At 45.6% G+C, this 18,981-nt stretch overlaps 1 protein-coding gene across 1 annotated transcript in view; it reads left to right on the forward strand.

Moving 5' to 3' along the window:
• The window catches only part of IL1RAPL2 (interleukin 1 receptor accessory protein like 2), a 366,383-nt gene that overhangs the window by 335,271 nt on the left and 12,131 nt on the right, over positions 1-18,981 (forward strand). Inside the window, exons 7-9 of the mRNA XM_087877713.1 lie at positions 10,800-10,929; positions 12,248-12,393; positions 18,813-18,956. Of these exons, the coding sequence (XP_087733839.1) occupies positions 10,800-10,929; positions 12,248-12,393; positions 18,813-18,956 (420 nt within the window). The remainder of the gene's footprint in view (positions 1-10,799; positions 10,930-12,247; positions 12,394-18,812; positions 18,957-18,981) is intronic.

The following is an 18,981-nucleotide window of genomic DNA, read 5'->3' on the forward strand; positions in this document are numbered from 1 at the left end:
CCATTGGCTGACCTGTTGCCGTGTCTATTCCAGTCTATGAACATTCATACTCACCGCTTAGGGGAGGGCCAAAAGCCCTACTAAGCAGGTACTGTATATACAAAAGTATGAAGGCTATTGCTTAACGCATTGTAAGCTGCCCTGAGTCTCTGGAGAAGGGCGACATATAAATCGAACCAATAAATAAATAAATACTCGGATAGCATTGACTTCCGACTCTCTCTGTTGCAGCAAAATAAGGCGTTAACATCAAATCACAGCTTTTTGCTTTTCCATAATAGTGTGAACGAGCCATTTCTGTAAAGATCTATCAGTCGAATCGGTCAAACCCCAAATCAGAGTTTCATTCTTTTCCACGTCAAGCACAAAATCCAGAAGTGGTCTCCGTGTGGAAACAAAAGCACTTACATTCTTTTCTTTAATCAAAATAGTCAATTTTGCCATTTTCAGCCGACTCCATCAGCTTCTGCAACCGTTCGTCCACGCTAGGAATCGAAGTGCCCTTTCATTTTTGCACCTACAATAGTCTTGCTGCTGTCAACGTATAGAGTAACCAAGTTCCACATTTTTTTTCTCCAGTTCTTTTCCCAATTTAGGGACTCTCTACACACAGTCACTCATGCCCTCGTCACCTCTCGTCTGGACTATTGTAACGCTTTCTACATGGGGCTCCCCTTGAGGTGCACTCGGAGGCTCCAACTGGCACAGAGTGCAGCCACGCGGGTGGTTATGGGAGCGACGTGGAGCTCCCATGTAACACCTCTCCTGCGCGAGCTGCACTGGCTCCCGGTGGTCTTCCGAGTGCGCTTCAAGATGCTGGTTATCACCTTTAAAGCGCTCCATGGCTTAGGACCTGGTTATCTACGGGACCGCCTGCTACCACCAATAGCCTCCCACCGGCCAGTACGCTCCCATAGAGTGGGGCTCCTCCGGTTGCCGTCGGCCAAACAATGTTGACTGGCGGCCCCTAGGGGGAGAGCCTTCTCTGTGGGGGCACCTACGATCTGGAACGAGCTCCCCCCGGAGATACGGAGGATCCTGGATCTGCGCACCTTCCGTCGCGCGCTTAAGACTTTTTTATTTCATCAAGCTGGCCTGGCCTAAATCCTCTCCCTTTTTTAAATGTAAATTTTAATTTGTTTTAAATTATGGGGTATTTTAAATTCAGCCAAATTATTTAATTCATTTTTATTTGATCTTAAATTTTTGTATTTATGTGTTTTTATCTTGTGGCTGTTCACTGCCCCGAGTCCTTCAGGAGAAGGGCGGTATAGAAATTTAATAAAATAAATAAAATAAATAAATAAATAAAAAGGAAAAGTTCTGGTTTCGTTTTTATCTCCATAAAAAAAAACGTCCAGGGAGACGTTTGCTTCAGCTAGAATTTTGCTGTTAAATTGGGAGGGGAGGAATGGAGGCCGTTTGAATATTGCCTCCCAATTTTCCCACTTGTCTTGCAAGACGCGTTGACCCGTACCATTGCAGAACTGGCTTCAAATCGCCTCTGGAGCCCACATAGTCGTTCCAGCCAGTTCGTGGGCAGAGTTGTGATTTTATCAGTTGTGCAATAAATAGTTCTGATCAAAAGAACGAAGGCAAAAGGGTTGCGGGTCTGTGCTAAAGAAGTCATTTTGAGCTTCCAACCAGCAGAAAGATTAACGTTCGTGTCCCAAGGTGACCCCTTTTTAAAGTGGCTAACGCATGATAGCTCAACATTCAGTTCAGCTCTGCTTTCCTTCGGACTCCTGGAAACTAATCAAAGAGAGAAGCAACCTGGGATTAAGGAGAAACTTCCTAACATTGTGGACAATTAACCAGTGGAACAGCTGGCCACCAGAAGTTGTGGGCGCTCCATCACTGGAGGTTTTGAAGAAGAGACTGGACAGTCACTTGTCTGAGATGGAATAGAATAGAATAGAATAGAATAGAATAGAATAGAATAGAATAGAATAGAATAGAATAGAATAGAATAGAATAGAATAGAATATGAAATGGAATAAGGAAGAGAAGAGAAGAGAAGAGAAGAGAAGAGAAGAGAAGAGAAGAGAAGAGAAGAGAAGAGAAGAGAAGAGAAGAGAAGAGAAGAGTTGGAAGGGACCTTGGAGGTCTTCTAGTCCAACCCTCTGCTTAGGCAGAAAACCCTACACCACTTCAGGCAAATGGTTATCCAACCTCTTCTTAAAAACTTCCAATGTTGGAGCATTCACAACTGGAGGCAAGTTGTTCCACTGATGAATTGTTCTCACTGTCAGGAAATTTCTTCTTAGTTTTAAGTTGCTTCTCTCCTTGATGAGTTTCCACCCATTGCTTCTTGTCCTGCCTTCAGGTGCTTTAGAGAATAGTTTGACTCCCTCTTCTTTGGGGCAACCCCTGAGATATTGGAAGACTGCTATCATTTCTCCCCTAGTCCTTCTTTTCATTAAACTAGACATATCCAGTTCCTGCAACCGTTCTTCAAATGTTTTAGCCTCCAGTCCTCTAATCATCTTTCTTGCTCTTCTCTGCACTCTTTCTAGAGTCTCAATATATTTTTTACATAATGGCGACCAAAACTGGATGCAGGATTCCAAGTGTGGCCTTACCAAGGCATTATAAAGTGGTATTAACACTTCACGTGATCTTGATTCTATCCCTCTATTTATGCAGCCTAGAACTGTGTTGGCTTTTTTGGCAGCTGCTGCCTCATATTTAAGTGATTGTTCACTAGGACTCCAAGATCCCTCTCAGTTACTACTATTGAACGAGGTACCACATATATTGTACCTGTGCATTTTGTTTTTCTTGCCTAAATGTAGAACCTTACTTTTTTCCACCATTGAATTTCATTTTGCTAGATAGCACCCAACGTTCAAGTCTGTCAAGATCCTTCTGTATTTTGAGCCTATCTATTGGAGTGTTGGCTATTCCTGCCAGCTTGGTGTCGTCTGCAAATTTGATGAATTCCCCATCTATCCTGTCATCCAAATCATTGATGAAGATGTTGAAGAGTACTGGGCCTAAAACAGAGCCTTGGGGTACTCCACTGCATACTTCCCTCCATGTAGATGCAGTTCCATTGAGGACTACATGTTGAGTGCGGTTGGTCAGCCAGTTACGAATCCATCTGGTGGTGATGCTGTCTAACCCACATTTCTCTACTTTATCTAATAGTAGATATCAGGTCTACTTTGTCAAATGCCTTACTGAAGTCCAAGTAAATTGTATCGACAGCCTTCCTCTGGTCCACTAATATTGTCACTTTGTCAAAGAATGCAATAAGACTAGTCTGGCATGATCTGTTGGTTCTTCTGCTTGAGCAGGGTGCTGGACCTCCAAGATTCCTTCCAGCTCTATTCTATTCTATTCACCTTAAAAATTCTTTAGACGGGTGCAGCATCTTTCTTGGTTCTCCTCGAAGGCTTTTGGGCTAACTTTCTCAGGGCTGTTAGGATATGGTTTGAGCCTAACAAGTTGTCCAGGCAATATATGTGTTCTGTGACTTTAATATGAATATGTGTTGTGTGACTTTAAAGTTTTACTGCTGATTCATTGTAATGCTGAGTCATGCTGTAATTAGATAATCACTGGTTGTAAATGTATTTAAGAAAGGTACTGTAAAGTATTCAGTTGATGATAAGCTACCATTGTGTGTGGAGTTGCTATCATTGTGCTATCATCGTTGGATGGATCTGCTACCATCGTGGTTTGTGAACCAGAGTGAGTTTGTTATTCTAACCAACTCCTGTTTGTGTGGTAAGAAGATTTTTGTTCCACTGGACTGATTTAACTGGCAAAGACTTGGATTGATTTAAAGACTATGAGATTGTTTTTTCACTATAAAGTAAACTTTTGATAAACCAGTTTGCACATCTCTTATTCATTGCTCTCAGCAATGTTTCTCTGTGCTCTACACTCTGCTGGTTGGTAACACAACAACAATATCCTTAACAAGGGCCAAAGACGAGGCTGATCGGAGATGGAGATGCCATCGACATCCCAAAGGCCCTTGATGCTTAATTAGATCAACCAGGAGAGGGCGAAGAGATTGAAAGGAAAGTAATTAAAAACGAGAGTGCTAGAGGACTTTTCTCTAATACACAATGCAATTAAATTGCCTCGGAAACTTTCGACACTTTGACACTCCCGAAGCCTGGATGGAGAACTTTAGGAAAGATGGCGTGTTCGGTTTTCAAATTTCAAATTGTGTGTGTTTGACTTCTTCTTCGTCATCTTGGTGGGATTCTAAGTGAAATGATTCCTTAGGACATGGGCGTCAAACTCAAGGTCCGCGGGCCAAATTTGGTCCACGGGATGCTTAGATCTGGTCCGCGAGGCCGGCCTGGAAACAGCAAAGGATCAGCTCACGGTGTCTCTGCGCGCTGCGATGCCCCTGCGTCCCATTTTCGTTGGCGGAGGGCTAGCAAAACAAACTGAAAACAAAACAAAAGGAGAAATGTTTCCCCTTTCGCATTTGAGCATAGAAGAAGGGATAGGAAAGGAGAAAGGGAATTGTGCATATACATCCTGGAAAGAAAAGGGATTACCACCGGAGGAGCATATAATTAGAAAAGTATTTGAATGCGCTGAGATGAGTAAATTAACGTATGAGTTAAATGATGATGAAAATTCGGAATACTATATAGTGTGGGAAGGGTGGTACAAGTGGATGGAAGATAAAAAGAAAGAAGGAGAAGGTGTAACTATTAATAGGAATAAGTGACTTAAGAGTCACCATGTAAGTATTCTATATATATGTATATGTATGAACACTGCTTAACCGATATTAGTTGAATTGTAGTATTATGTAATTCAATCAAAATGTTTTTTTAAAAAAAAGGAAAGGAGAAAGGGAAAGAAAAAGAAGAAAAGATGGGAAGGAAGAAGAAAGGCGAATGAAGAGGGAAGCAAAAAGAAGAGAAGGAAGGAAGGGAGGGAGAGAGGGAGGGAGGGAGGAGATTATAATGAAAGTGAGTGAGGGTCTCAGGCAGTGGTGGAATTCAAATATTTTTACTACCGGTTCTGTGGGTGTGGCTTGTTGGGTGTGGTGTGGCTTAGTGGGCTTGGCAGGGGAAGGATATGCAAAATCTTCTTTCCCTCCCCACTCCAGGGGAAGGATACTGCAAAATCCCCATTCCCTCCCCACTTCAGGGGAAAGATACTGCAAAATCTCCATTCCCTTCCCACTTCAGGGGAAGGATATTGCAAAATCTCCATCCCCACCCCACTCCTGGGGGAAGGATACTGCAAAATCCCCATTCCCTCCCCACTCCTGGGGGAAGGATATTGCAAAATCTCCATTCCCACCCCACTCTGGAGCCAGCCAGAGATGGTATTTGCCGGTTCTCCGAACTACTCAAAATTTCCGCTGCTGGTTCTCCAGAACCTGTCAGAACCTGCTGAATAACAGCCCTGATCTCCTGCCTTAGCACTTGGCCATCACAGGTGCCCCCGACATGAGTGATGTTGAGCTGGCCACGCCCACCATGGCCACCCCCATCCCCAGCTAAACACCCCACTCCCAGCTCTCCGAGGTCAAATACAACCCTGATGCGGCCCTCAATGAAATCGGGTTTGACCCCCTTGCTTTAGGAGGTTGTCTTCTTTCCATGCGGGAATGGTCCTATCTGGTCCATCGCATCCAAAGCCTTCTACAACGGAGGGGCCATGCCACCCAACTGAAGCCATCGAGTGACAGGGATGACAAGGACATTCCCAGCCCTGCCCGAGAAAGATGGGGCCATGGGAGGCAGAAATTAACATTTCACAGGATTCTCTGTTGGATTAACCATACCGGTATAAGTTTCAGCAGGTGGCAGCCTCGCCTGAGTTCAGAAGCTAAAGAGGATTGGATCTGTCAATTTTTCCACTTAGCAACAGTTCAAAGTTATAATGGCATTGGTCGGGGGGGGGGGAGTGATTGATGACCACTCCGTGCACTTATGACCGTTGCAGTCATGTGATGAAAATGGATGTGGTTTGTCTGAAATAGTCCTAGCCACCATGGCTATCCTTCTGGGAATGGACAAATAGTCCCGTTATGTTAGGCATTTCATTGGGGTTTCTAAGTCCCAAAGATAACCCTAGGCCAAGAAGAGAAGGGACCTTGGCTCCGGTCAATCTCAGCTCCAAAATTAGGCTTGACACAATGATCGTAGGCATCAATCAGGAGATGCCATGTTCTCAGAACAGCTTCTGTACTAGGCAGTGGGAAGGAAGAAAGGGAGGGAGGGAGGGAGGGAGGGAGGGAGGGAAGAAGGAAGGAAGGAAGGAAGGAAGGAAGGAAGGAAGGAAGGAAGGAAGGAAGGAAGGTGAAAGGGAGGGAGGAAAGAATGAGGAAAGAAGGGAAGGAGGGAAGGAAAGAAGGGAAGGAGGAGGGAGGAAAAGGAAAAATAATGAGGGAAGGAAGGAAGGAAAGAAGGGAGGGAGGGAAGGAAGGAAGGGGAGAGGGAAGGAGGAAGGAGGAAGAGAAAGGAGAATGAGGGAAGGAAAGAAGGGAGGGATGAAAGGAGGGAGGGAGGAAGAGGGAGGGAAGGAGGGAGGGAAGAAAGGAAAAAAGGAGAAGGAGGGAAGGAAAGAAGGGAGGGAGGGAAGGAGGGAGGAGGGAAGGGGAGAGGGAAGGAGGAAAACGAAAGGAGAATGAGGGAAGGAAAGAAGGGAGGGAGGAAAGGAGGGAGGGAGGAAGAGGGAGAGAGGGAAGGAGGGAGGGAGGGAAGGAGGAAAGGAGAAGGAGGGAAAGAGGGAAGGAAAGAAGGGAGGGAGGGAGGAAAAGGAAAAAGGAGGGGAGGAAAGAAGGGACTAAGGGAAGGAAGGAAGGAAAAAGGAAGAAAGGGAGGGAAGGAAGGAATCAAGGAAGGGGAGAGGGAAGAAAAGAAAGGAGAAGGAAGGAAGGAGGGAAGGAAAGAAGGGAGGGAGGAAGGAAGGAAAAGAAGGAAGAAAGAGGGAGGGGAGGAGGGAGGGAGAGAGGAAAAAGAGGAAAGAATGTGGGAAGGAGGAAAGGGAAGGAAGAGAAGGAAGGAAGGAAGTATGGATAAGATGACACTATTAAATTCAGCTTCGAATAGCGGTTTAAGGAAGGGAATTTGAGCTCCTGTGTGCAGGTTTGTCTCCTTAACATACCGGCAGAAGCCCGCCTCCTGTGCTGTGGGTTTTTCACTTTGTTTTTTTTTTTATACATATATACACATGCAATAGCTCCGTATCTCTCTGCGTGTGTTTGTTATTTCTTCTAACCACGAGAATCTCTTCAGGAAATTTGCTTAGCATTTATAGAAATTAGATGCCTCTCTGGAGTATTTTTCATTTCCTCTCGGTTATTTATTTATGTAGCTTCCAACAGAAATCTTGCTGGGTCATTGAATAGAGAACCCGCAGCCCCAGCTGTTCAACCAGTACTTAGAGCACAGCGGGGTCGGCCCCGTAAAGGGCAGAAGCTGTTCCTTCTGATTGTCCAAAAAACTCTTTCAATAAGTTTTAAAAACCCTTTCTCACATCTCCGCAAGTGCCGTTTCCTATTAAAGGCCAAAAAAAACCCCTGTCACGTGTTTATGTGCCTAGACAGATTCTTATGGAAACATGGAATGCGTTAGTTCCCATGCGGGCAAGCCATAGAAATTCTCCCATTTTTTAAAATAAAAATAAATCCTATTCTTTCTCATTTAAAGGGAGGTTGAGGAACTGGAACAGAAAGTCTCCCTCCAATCGTCTTATGTCCTACATGTATGTTTTGTATTAATTAATTCAAAGTCAGGGTCAAAGATAAGGGGCCTTCTTCTGGGCCAAGAAGAGAAGCAACCTTGGTTCCCATCAATCTCGGCTCCAAAATTAGGCTTTACACAACGGCCGTAGGCATCAATCAGGAGATGCCATGTTCTCAGAAGATCTGATGGCCAGGTTGACTCAGAAGTACGTCCAGTTCAAATCAGCAGTGGGAAGAAGAAAGAGGGAGGGAGGGGAGAGGGAGGGAGGGAGGAAAAGGAAGAAAGGAGAATAAAAAAAGGAGGGAAGGAAGGGACAGGGAGGGAGGAAAATGAATGCAGAAAGGAGGGAAGGAAAGAAGAGAGGGGGAGGGAGAGAGGAGAGAGGGAGGAAGGGGGAAGGAAAAGGAAGAAAGGAGAATGAGGAAAGGAAAGGAAAGGAAAGGAAAGGAAAGGAAAGGAAAGGAAAGGAAAGGAAAGGAAAGGAAAGGAAAGGAAAGGAAAGGAAAGGAAAGGAAAGGAAAGGAAAGAAGGGAGGGAGGGAGGGAGGAAGAAAAGGATGAAGGAAGAGGGAAGAATGGAGGGAGGAAAGGGAAGAAAGGAGAATGAGGAAACGAGGGAAGGGAAGGAGGGAGGAAAGGAGGGAGGAAAGGAGGGAGGAAGAGGGACGGAAGGAGGAAGAAAAAGGAAGAAAGGAGAAGGAGGGAGGGAAAGAAGAGAGGGAGGGAGGAAAGGGAGGGGACAGGGAGGGAGGAAAAGAAAGGAGAATGCAGAAATGAGGGAAGGAAAGAAGAGACGGAGGGGAGAGGGAGGGAGGGGGAAGGAAAAGGAAGGAAAGAGAATGAGGAAAGGAAAGAAGGGAGGGAGAGAGGGAGGAAGAAAAGGAGGAAGGAAGAGGGAAGAATGGAGGGAGGAAAAGGAAGAAAGGAGAATGAGGAAACGAGGGAAGGGAAGGAGGGAGGAAAGGAGGGAGGGAGAGGGACGGAAGGAGGAAGAAAAAGGAAGAAAGGAGAAGGAGGGAAGGAGGGAGGGAGGAAGGAAAGGGAGAGGGAGGGAAGGAGGAAAAGGTAGAAAGGAGAACGAGGAAAATAGGGAAGGAAAGGAGGCAAGGAGAGAGGAAGAAAGAAAAGGAGGAAGGAAGGAAGAGGGAGGGAAGGATGGAAGAAAAGATAGAAAGGAAAAGGAAAGGAAAGAAAGAAGGAAGGAAGAGGGAGGGAGGGAGTGAAGGCAGGAAGGAGGGAGGAAGGAAAGATAACCCTGGGCCAAAAAGTGAAGCGATCTTGGCTCCGATCAATCTCAGCTCAGTATGTTTTGTATTCATTAGAGTTTCGCAACACTTTTTGGCTTTTAATGGTGTGCCGGAGACCACACCAGCGTTGTGACGCATTGCAGGCATGTTTATAAGGGGGTGAGGCCTCCGTTCATACGTCACAGCCGCCATCTTGACTTAATCAAGAGTCCTTTCTTGACCCGGGGGAAATTGTAATGCCGCCGTGACTTGGAATAAGGATTTGGAACTCAACTGTAAGGATCTGGGGGAAGGAAAAAAAAAACCCTTTGTGGCTTTCGCAAAGTTTCAGCTTTGCCTAGAACGATCCTGAACGGAATTCAACTGCCGTGAGCATTGATGGGATCGTATAGGAGAATTTGATCCTCTAGGAAAAGTAGATCAAAACTAAAAGAACTCAAATGAACATTATCCTTTTGATGGAACATTATCCCTAGTCCAGTTCGTTTTCGCAGCTTCCCTGCCAGCTGCATCATCTTATATCCTTCTGGAAACCGAAGTTCTGGGAACATGATAACGTGCTCAATTCTATGAATTTATGAGCGTTACAGGTAGTCCTCAACTTACGACAGTCGCTTAGCAGCCATTCAAGAGGAGAGGAGAGGAGAGGAGAGGAGAGAATAGAATCTAATAAGAGTAGAGTAGAATAGAGTAGAGTAGGGGAGGGTAGGGGAGAGGAGAGGAGAGGAGAGGAGAGGAGAGAATAGAATAGAATCTAATAAGAGTAGAGTAGAATAGAGTAGAGTAGGGGAGGGGAGGGGAGAGGAGAGGAGAGGAGAGGAGAGGAGAGGAGAGACTCAAATAAGAGTAGAGTAGAATAGAGTAGAGTAGGGGAGGGGAGAGGAGAGGAGAGGAGAGAATAGAATAGAATCTAATAAGAGTAGAGTAGAATAGAGTAGAGTAGGGGAGGGGAGGGGAGGGGAGAGGAGAGGAGAGGAGAGGAGAGGAGAGGAGAGGAGAGACTCAAGAGTAGAGTAGAATAGAGTAGGGGAGGGGAGGGGAGGGGAGAGGAGAGGAGAGGAGAGGAGAGGAGAGTGAATAGAATAGAATAGAATCTAGTAAGAATAGATTAGAACAGAACAGAACAGAATTACAGAGTTGGAAGGGACCTTGGAGGTCTTCTAGTCCATCCCCTTGCTCAGGCAGGAAACCCTACACCACTTCAGATAAATGGTTGTCCAACCTCTTCTTAAAAACCTCCAGTGTTGGAGCATTCACAATTTCTGAAGACAATCGTTTTATTTATTTTATTATTTATTTTATTTATTTATTTTGTCAAGCATGTACCAGATAACAGATATAAATATAATCATGATTACGAATACAGGAGACGGATACAAATAAATGGGGACAGTAGGACAGGGACGGTAGGCACGCTGGTGCACTTATGCACGCCCCCTTGACGGACCTCTTAGGAATTGGGGTGAGGTCGAAAGTAGACAGCCGAAGGTTAAAGTTGTGGGGGTTTGGGGAAGAAACCACAGAGTCAGGTAGTTCCACTGACGAATTCTTCTCACTGTCAGGAAATTCCTCCTTAGTTCTAGGTTGCTTCTCTCCTTGATTAGTCAAAAGCTGGGCCAGTTGACACGAAGAAACCAAGATCTTTTCAACTGGGGAAGCGCGTCCCGCTATTTCCCCATAACGAATTCACTTGCTACAACTCTACTCTGTTTATTCCTGAGGAGACGGTCCTTCGGGGCTCTCTCTCTCTCTCCTAAGCGAAAAATTCGTTCCAAACTCTTAAATTTTACGAAGCGAACTGACGGCTGTTGTGCTCTCTTGCCACAAAGCATCACTGTCACTTTTTTCCTCTCTCTTTCTCCTGTGTTGCTTTTCAGGTCAGCCCCTCAGCGTTATTTGCAAAGCATTTTTCGGCTTCAGTGGCGAGTCGGGCCCCATGATCTACTGGACGAGAGGGGAGAAATTTATCGAGGAACTGGAGAATCATATTAAAGAAGGCGAAATCAGGTACAGAACGACGTCGCTCGCATTTCGTCCCCACCTCGTAATTTAGAAAACTGGAAAAAAAAAAACATCTACTGTGTTTCCCCCGAAAATGAGACCCTGTCTTATATTTGTTTGACCCCTGAAATAAGCGCTTGGCCTTATTTTTGGGGAGGTCTTATTATTTTGGGAAGCATGGAGCAAGATGGGGCTCCTCTTGCCGTCTTACCTGATTTCCAGCTCTGTGTTTAAATATTTTCGGGGAGGGCTTATTTTCGGGGGGAGGCTTATTTTAACGCATGCTCCCAAAATGCTCTCTACATGGGGCTCCCCTTGAGGAGCACCCGGAGGCTCCAGCTGGTCCAGAATGAGGCCGCGCGGGTGGTTATGGGAGCGACATGGCGCTCCCATGTGACCCCCCTCCTGCGCGAGCTGCACTGGCTCCCGGTGGTCTTCCGGGTGCGCTTCAAGGTTTTGGTTACCACCTTTAGAGCGCTCCATGGCATCGGACTGGGGTATTTACGGGACCGCCTTCTGCTACCAATAGCCTCTCACCGACCAGTACGCTCCCATAGAGAGGGGCTCCTCAGGGTGCCGTCGGCCAAACAGTGTCGACTGGCGGCCCCCAGGGGGAGAGCCTTCTCTGTGGGGGCACCTACCATCTGGAACAAGCTCCCCCCAGAGATACGGAGGATCCCAGACCTGCGCACATTTCGCCGTGCTCTCAAAACTTTTCTGTTTCAGCAGGCTGGCCTGGCCTAACTCTCCTCTTTTAAATTTTTTAATTCGTGATTTTATAAATTGGGTGTTTTAATCTGTGTTTCGGCCAAAATATTTAATAATTTTAAGGGACTTTTTAATATTTGTATTATCTGTATTTTATCTTGGCTGTTCACCGCCCTGAGTCCTTCGGGAGTAGGGTGGTATAGAAATTTGATTAATAAATTAATAAATAAATAAAAGCCCGATTGGGTTTATTATCAGGGGATGTCTTATTTTCGGGGAAACAGGGTAGTTTATTTCCAAAAGTTGGTCTTAACAGCTTGTTTATTCTGAATTGCAAATTGTTTCCTTGTTTGGAAGCTGATTGGCGTCGAGTCTGCCTTGAACAGTTAATCCTGGTGACTTTTGCAAAATAAAGAAAAATGTACAGAGGCAGTTCTCTGTACGGAGTTCTCAGGTTGCCTTTATGCGGAGTCTGACCCCCACACCTCTTCCTCCTCCTTCTCCTCCTCCTCTGATTTGGCTGTTGGAGGGGCTGGCAGCTGACAGGCCACAACAGTAACTCATCTATCTTGAGGCCTGCGAACGAACCCGCCAATGTTTTTCTGTTTTCTTTCAGGCTCCTCAAAGAGCACCTTGGAGAAAAAATTGTGGAGTTAACATTAATCTTTGACATTGTGAAAGAAGCAGACCTGGCCAATTACACATGCCACGTCGAAAACAGAAACGGGAAGAAACAGGCGAGCATCATTCTGAGAAAACGAGGTATTTTTCTTTCTTTCTTTTTCTTCTTCTTTTTTTTTTCATTCCCGTCTCCATCAGCGTCGCTGCGCATTCTGAAGAAATGAAGGGGGCTATTTTCCCGTCCTGAAAATATATGTATTATATTCCTTCCGGAATTGAATGGGCTAAGAAATGAAATGCGGTGAAATCACTCTTGTATACCGGTGGGGATTTTAGTTATTCTGCTGGTGTCCTATACTCCCTTTTCAAGAATTGGGGACTACAGTTCCTATTGTCACTCATCATTTGCAATGGGGGTTGAGGGTGCTGTCGGAAATTTTTCAAGCGAGGTATGAAAATACCTCCTAAGGTTCCTCTGGAGGATCATAAAGACACAGGGGGCAAAAATGTGGACCTTTGTTTGTTTCTATGTTGGGGTTGAGGAGAAAACGAAAGGACAAAGTGGGCAGCTGAAGTCTTGCATGTGCCTAAGACACTTCTTGGCTGATGTAGGAGAAGAGGCAGAGCCTGTGGGTGGAGTCAAGAAAGGACTCAGCCTAGAATCGTTAGATGTTCACAAACTCTCCAAGTCCAACTCCTTGAATTCCATCGACTCTTATCCAGTTCAAATTTAGTGCTGACCTTTAGTTGACTCAGTTCTTGTGGGGGCAATAAATCAACTTAACTGGAACTTGGATAGAATCAAGATCACGTGAAGTGTTAATGCCGCTTTATAATGCCTTGGTAAGGCCACACTTGGAATCCTGCGTCCAGTTTTGGTCGCCATGATGTAAAAATGATGTTGGGACTCTAAAAAGAGTGCAGAGAAGAGCAACCAAGATGATTAGAGGACTGGAGGCTAAAACATACGAAGAACGGTTGCTGGAACTGGGTATGTCTAGGTTAATGAAAAGGAGGACTAGGGGAGACATGATAGCAGTCTTCCAATATCTCAGGGGCTGCCACAAAGAAGAGGGAGTCAAGCTATTCTCCAAAGCACCTGAAGGCAGGACAAGAATCAATGGATGGAAACGAATCAAGGAAAGAAGCAACTTAGAACTAAGGAGAAATTTCCTGACAGTTAGAACAATTAATCAGTGGAACAACTTGCCTCCAGAAGTTATGAATGCTCCAGTACTGGAAGGTTTTAACAACTGATTGCTATTTGCCTGCAATCAATTATTGGAAGACGGAGGTCGGTTATAAGACGGGTGGCTTTATAAATGTATCAATCATCAATCAATCAATCCATCAATCATCACCATCACCATCCTCTTTTAACGACCCCATACATAATCCCTTGCGATGTGGAGTCTGAGTAACTGAATGGAACTGAGTGTATCCTGGCCAGATGCCCTTCCTGTTGCCAAATCAATCAATCAATCAATCAATAAAATTAGAGAGTTTTCTACAACCTACTATTAAACAATGGCTGAGGGCAATATGCAAAACGGATCACTAAAGAGACACGGAAGGGGGTCCCACCGCTTCCAAATTCTTCCTTTCTATTCAACTCAAGGGTTTAGATACCTTCCTTCATACCGTAGATTTTCTTCTTAGTATGTTTCACAGGTTTTTGTTACTGGGTTTTATTTTATTTTTTTCCCCCCTTTTCTTTAACCAGCCTGGTCAATTTATAAAAATGATTTTTCTGCCACTTCCCATGCTGTCTGAACATGCTTTCTTTCTCGGAGAACACGCTGAGTGCAAAATCAGAGTCTTGTTAGGTGTTTTAGATTTCATTCAAATCCATACGCGGAAATTGGTTTGACTGTTGGTAGACAGGAAAGTAAGGAGGAGTGCTTGGAATTAACGACAGGTACGCATGCAAACGCATGTCTTGGATTGAGCCCAGGGGTTGCATGAAAAGTAATTTATGCAGGGAAAATTTACAATGGGAGAAGCTGTGCCAGGATGCAAAGGGATCTTTAACTCTTTCCCTTGTCAAATCTTCTCCGAGACGATTCTCTTTGCTCCCCTGCCCAGTTCCAACTCAGATGTGATATACGCAGAGTGGGCTGCTGGGGGTTCGCAGGTGTTCAGAAGAACCTCTAGCTAAGATTCTATGCAGTTCCGAGAACCCCCAAATCCCACTCCTGGCTGGCCCTGCTCATCCCGCCCCACCCCACCCCACCCTGCCCCTCCCAGGAGTCCCCACACAGCCCGTTTTGGATGCAGGTAAATGCTGGTCATGCGCAAAGGCTCAGAGAGGGTGAAAAACAGGCCTACCGGAAGTTTGGTGCCCGTTTCAAGCCTCCAGAGGGCCTTTGGTGCCTGGGGAGGCCATTTTCACCCTCCTGGAGGCTCAAGGAAAGCCTCCGGAGCCCAGGGAGGGCCAAAAGCACCACCCACCGTGGTGCAGGAAGCCGATTAGGCCATGCCTGTCAGACTTTCCGTAGCTTGCCAAGTCCTTATCTCTGATCCACTACGCATGTCCGCATTCCTACACTTTCTTTATTCTCCTGCCAAGAGGTCCGGCCGCAGAGAGGTGGCCGGCAGGAACGTTGCCAAAATGTAATTATTTAGATAGTGAGATGTTTTATTTTCTTTATAACAAATAAATGAGTTTTCCTTAGAAAAATATATCTTCGGGGTTTATTTTCTTAATGTATACTTGCAAGGAAAACTCTCGATCCACGGTGCGATTACCCAAAAGCAGAATGGGATTAATTAGCACCCTGACAATGCCCACCATGCCCAACCCCACCCAGCAACAGGGCAGAGAACCCCTTGCTAAAAAAATTTAAGCCCACCCCTGGATGTACACCAGGGCTCTTCAGCACGCTTTGCCCTCTAATGCAGAAAAGTGAGAGGAGAAAAAAAATGGAGCGTGGTGAAAATCAACAGAAGATTAATCAACAAAACCTGTTGGAAGAAGAAGAAGAAGTATTGTTCAAGGATTTTCTGCTCCTGACCAACCAGAGGAAGAGACTCTATGGCAAGGGGCGGGTTTTCCGGTCAGCTCCACAATTGATAGGGCTTTCAGTTAGGACAGGTAGAGGAAAAGGGACGCCGCGCTAGGAGGAGACTCTATGGTTGGGGAACCGGACTTCCGGTCAGCTCCAGAATTGAACGGGGGGCTTCCGGTTAGGACCTTTGTGGGTCTTTGAGTGTTTAAGGTTGCCGACCCCTGTGATTAGAGAGGGCTGGACAAAGAGACATACATTCTGAATCAGTGGTCAGTTTATTACTAAAGATGGCTGACACACCTCCAAAGAGCAGCAGGTTAAAATCATATCTGCTGGAAGCACGCTCCGTAGCTTAACCGTGGCTTGCCTGACATCATCCAGGGATTCCAAGAAGCTCAGAAAATAGGCACCAGGTTGAATCTTCATGTCTTTCTAAGCTCCTCCTTTATTGATCTGGAGTTGCGTCTTATTCCGTGACATTTGGAAGGAAAGAAGCCGGTGAATTCCAGCCTTAAATTGCAGGACCCCCCCAAAAAAAAGCTTTCAAGAAGAAAAGTTAACCATGAACTTCAACAGCGAGTAAAGCTGTGTAAAGTTCAGGGGGATGTTGATGATATATAAACTCATCGTGCCATCCAAGTTGGAGAAACATTATATTTCCCCTTTTTATTCTTGATGGCGTCTGAGTTTTCTGCTTTTCACATTGCTTATTTATCATGGTGACACATATCTGGATCGGGACTCTTTACGCACGGTCACTCATGCCCTTGTCACCTCCCGCCTGGACTATTGCAACGCTCTCTACATGGGGCTCCCCTTGAGGAGCACCCGGAGGCTCCAACTGGCGCAGAGTGCGGCCGCGCGGGTGGTAATGGGAGCGACATGGCGTTCCCATGTAACACCTCTCCTGCGCGAGCTGCACTGGCTCCCGGTGGTCTTCCGGGTGCGCTTCAAGGTTTTGGTTACCACCTTTAAAGCGCTCCATGGCTTAGGACCCGGGTACTTGCAGGACCGCCTACTACCACCAATAGCCTCCCACCGGCCGGTACGCTCCCATAGAGAGGGGCTCCTCCGGGTGCCGTCAGCCAAACAATGCCGACTGGCGGCCCCCAGGGGGAGAGCCTTCTCTGTGGGGGCACCTACTATCTGGAACGAGCTCCCCCCAGAGATACGGAGGATCCCGGATCTGCGCACCTTCCGCCGCGCCTTAAAGACCTTACTATTTCACCAGGCCGGCCTGGCCTAATTTTCCCCCTCTTTTATAAAAGATTTTTAAAATTTTAAATATCTTTTAGTATTTATATATTCAATTTTAAATTGGTTTTAAAAGTTTGGGGTTTTAAATTTGTCGGGGCCAAAATTATTTAATTTGATTTTATTCTATTTTTTAAATTTTGTATTGTATGTGTTTTTATTGTTTGGCTGTGCACCGCCCTGAGTCCTTCGGGAGTAGGGCGGTATAGAAATCTAATGAATAAATAAAATAATAATAAAATATCTGTGCTGAGATAGAGGGTAAATTATCTTTTCAATGTCTCATAGCGTTCTTGTGGTATCTTTAAGGGGTGGGTGAACTAGGATGCAAGGTTAAGAATGCCCCCGGTTACGACGCAGGGTCTCAAACATATATCGGTCTGTTAATCTGCATCTCTATCACTGTCTGGTTTGGTTCTGCAACCCAACAAGACAGACACAGACTTCAGAGGATAATTAGAACTGCAGAAAAAACAATTACTACCAATCTGCCTTCCATTGAGGACCTGTATCCTGCACGAGTCAAAAAGAGGGGTGTGAAAATATCTACAGACCCCTCGCATCCTGGACATAAACTGTTTCAACTCCTACCCTCAAAACGATGCTATAGAGCACCGCACACCAGAACAACTAGACACAAGAACATTTTTTCCCGAATGCCATCACTCTGCTAAAAAAATAATTCCCTCAACACTGTCAAACTATTCACTAAGTCTGCATTACTATTACTATTAGTCTTCTCATCGTTCCTATCACCCATCTCCTCCCACTTATGACTGCATGACTGTAACTTTGTTGCTTGTATCCTTATAATTTATATTGATTGTTTCCTAGTATGATTTGATTGCTTATTTGTTCCCTATGACTATCATTAAGTGTTGTACCTTATGATTCTTGATGGATGCATCTTGTCTTTTTATGTACACTGAGAGCATATGCACCAAAGACAAATTCCTTGTGTGTCCAATCACACTTGGCCAATAAAGAATTCTAATCTAATGAGGGTCTCCCATTGGCATTGAGTTATGGTTGTCATGAATCACATTGACTTTCCACAGTTGGGTGCCGGAAGCAAGAAGTGAGCTAAATCGGGGTTGAGAACATTTTCATAATCCCCCTTTCTGCTCCAGTGGAGAGCTTTGAAAAGCATTTCATGACACCATTCCGTTTGGCTCTACTCTACTACTGGCAATTCTTCAAAGGGACTCAAAAGAATGTGAAAATAATTTGGGTGATTTGGGTGATTTACGTTCAAGATATAGCTCTATCTTGAACGAAAGATTGATTGAAAGATTGAAAGGGACGCGGTGGCTCAGTGCTAAGACGTTGAGCTCATCGATCAAAAGGTCGGAAGCTCAGCGGTTCGAATCCCTAGTGTCGTGTAACAGGGTAAGCTCCCGTTCCTTGTCCCAGCTTCTGCCAAAAAGGCAAGTAGGAAAATAGGGACCAGCTTTGGTGGGAAGGTAACAGTGTTCCATGCGTCTTTGGTGTTGAGTCATGCCGGCCACATGACTACGGAGACATCTTCGGACAGCGCTGGTTCTTCGGCTTTGATGAGCACTGCCCCCTAGATTCGGGAACGACTAGCACACATGTGCGAGGGGAACTTTTACCTTTTACCTTTTTAAACCAAGAAAGTCCAGTCACCTTTTGGGGATAAAAAAGGCACCTTTGGGACAACCATGACTTGGATGATTGAGAATCTCCATCGACCTTCTTTTGACTCAAGTTTGACCCTTGGTGAACTTTGTGGATATATTCATGGACTTCATGTTGGAACCGTTGGCTATCGTCTTCTTCTAATATTTTCTTTTCAGTTTCCCAAGCTTGGAATTCCTTGGAACTCTCATCCAAATCTCAACCATGCCCCATCTTAATTTTTGAGCCCAGAAAAGATCCGCTAAGTCAGGGGTGTCAAACTCAAGGCCCAGGGGCCAGATCCGGCCCACAGGGTGCTTAGATCTGGCCCGTGGGGTCCCCCTGGAAACAGCAAAGAACCATCCCGCAGTGCCTCTGCCAGCGAAAACAGAGCTCGGGAGGGCTGCGGACGACCTTCCAGAGATCTGTTTTCGCTGCTAGAGGGTTGCAGAAAGTCCTCGCAGCCGAAAACGGAGCTCGGGAGGCAGTTTTCACTGGCGGGCCACACAGGTCCCCTGACATGAATGACGTCGAGCTGGCCACACCCACCCCGGTCCCGCCAAGGTCAAACACAACCCTGATGTGGCCCTCAATGAAATAGAGTTTGACACCCTTAGGCTAAGTCATTCCGTTTTCTAACTTATTCTTGTCTTATTCTAGATCTGATCTCCAGAATTGAACTTGCTGGGGGTTTGGGAGCAATATTTCTCTTACTGGCTATACTTGTAACCATCTATAAGTGCTACAACATCGAGCTGATGCTATGCTACAGGCAGATGTTTGGAGGCGATGAAACCATGGATGGTGAGTCGATTTCTAGAGTAAATAG

This window comes from Pantherophis guttatus, chromosome 12, assembly GCF_059756535.1.
Source record: "Pantherophis guttatus breed Tessera chromosome 12, ASM5975653v1, whole genome shotgun sequence".
Classification (NCBI taxonomy): Eukaryota; Metazoa; Chordata; class Lepidosauria; order Squamata; family Colubridae; genus Pantherophis; species Pantherophis guttatus.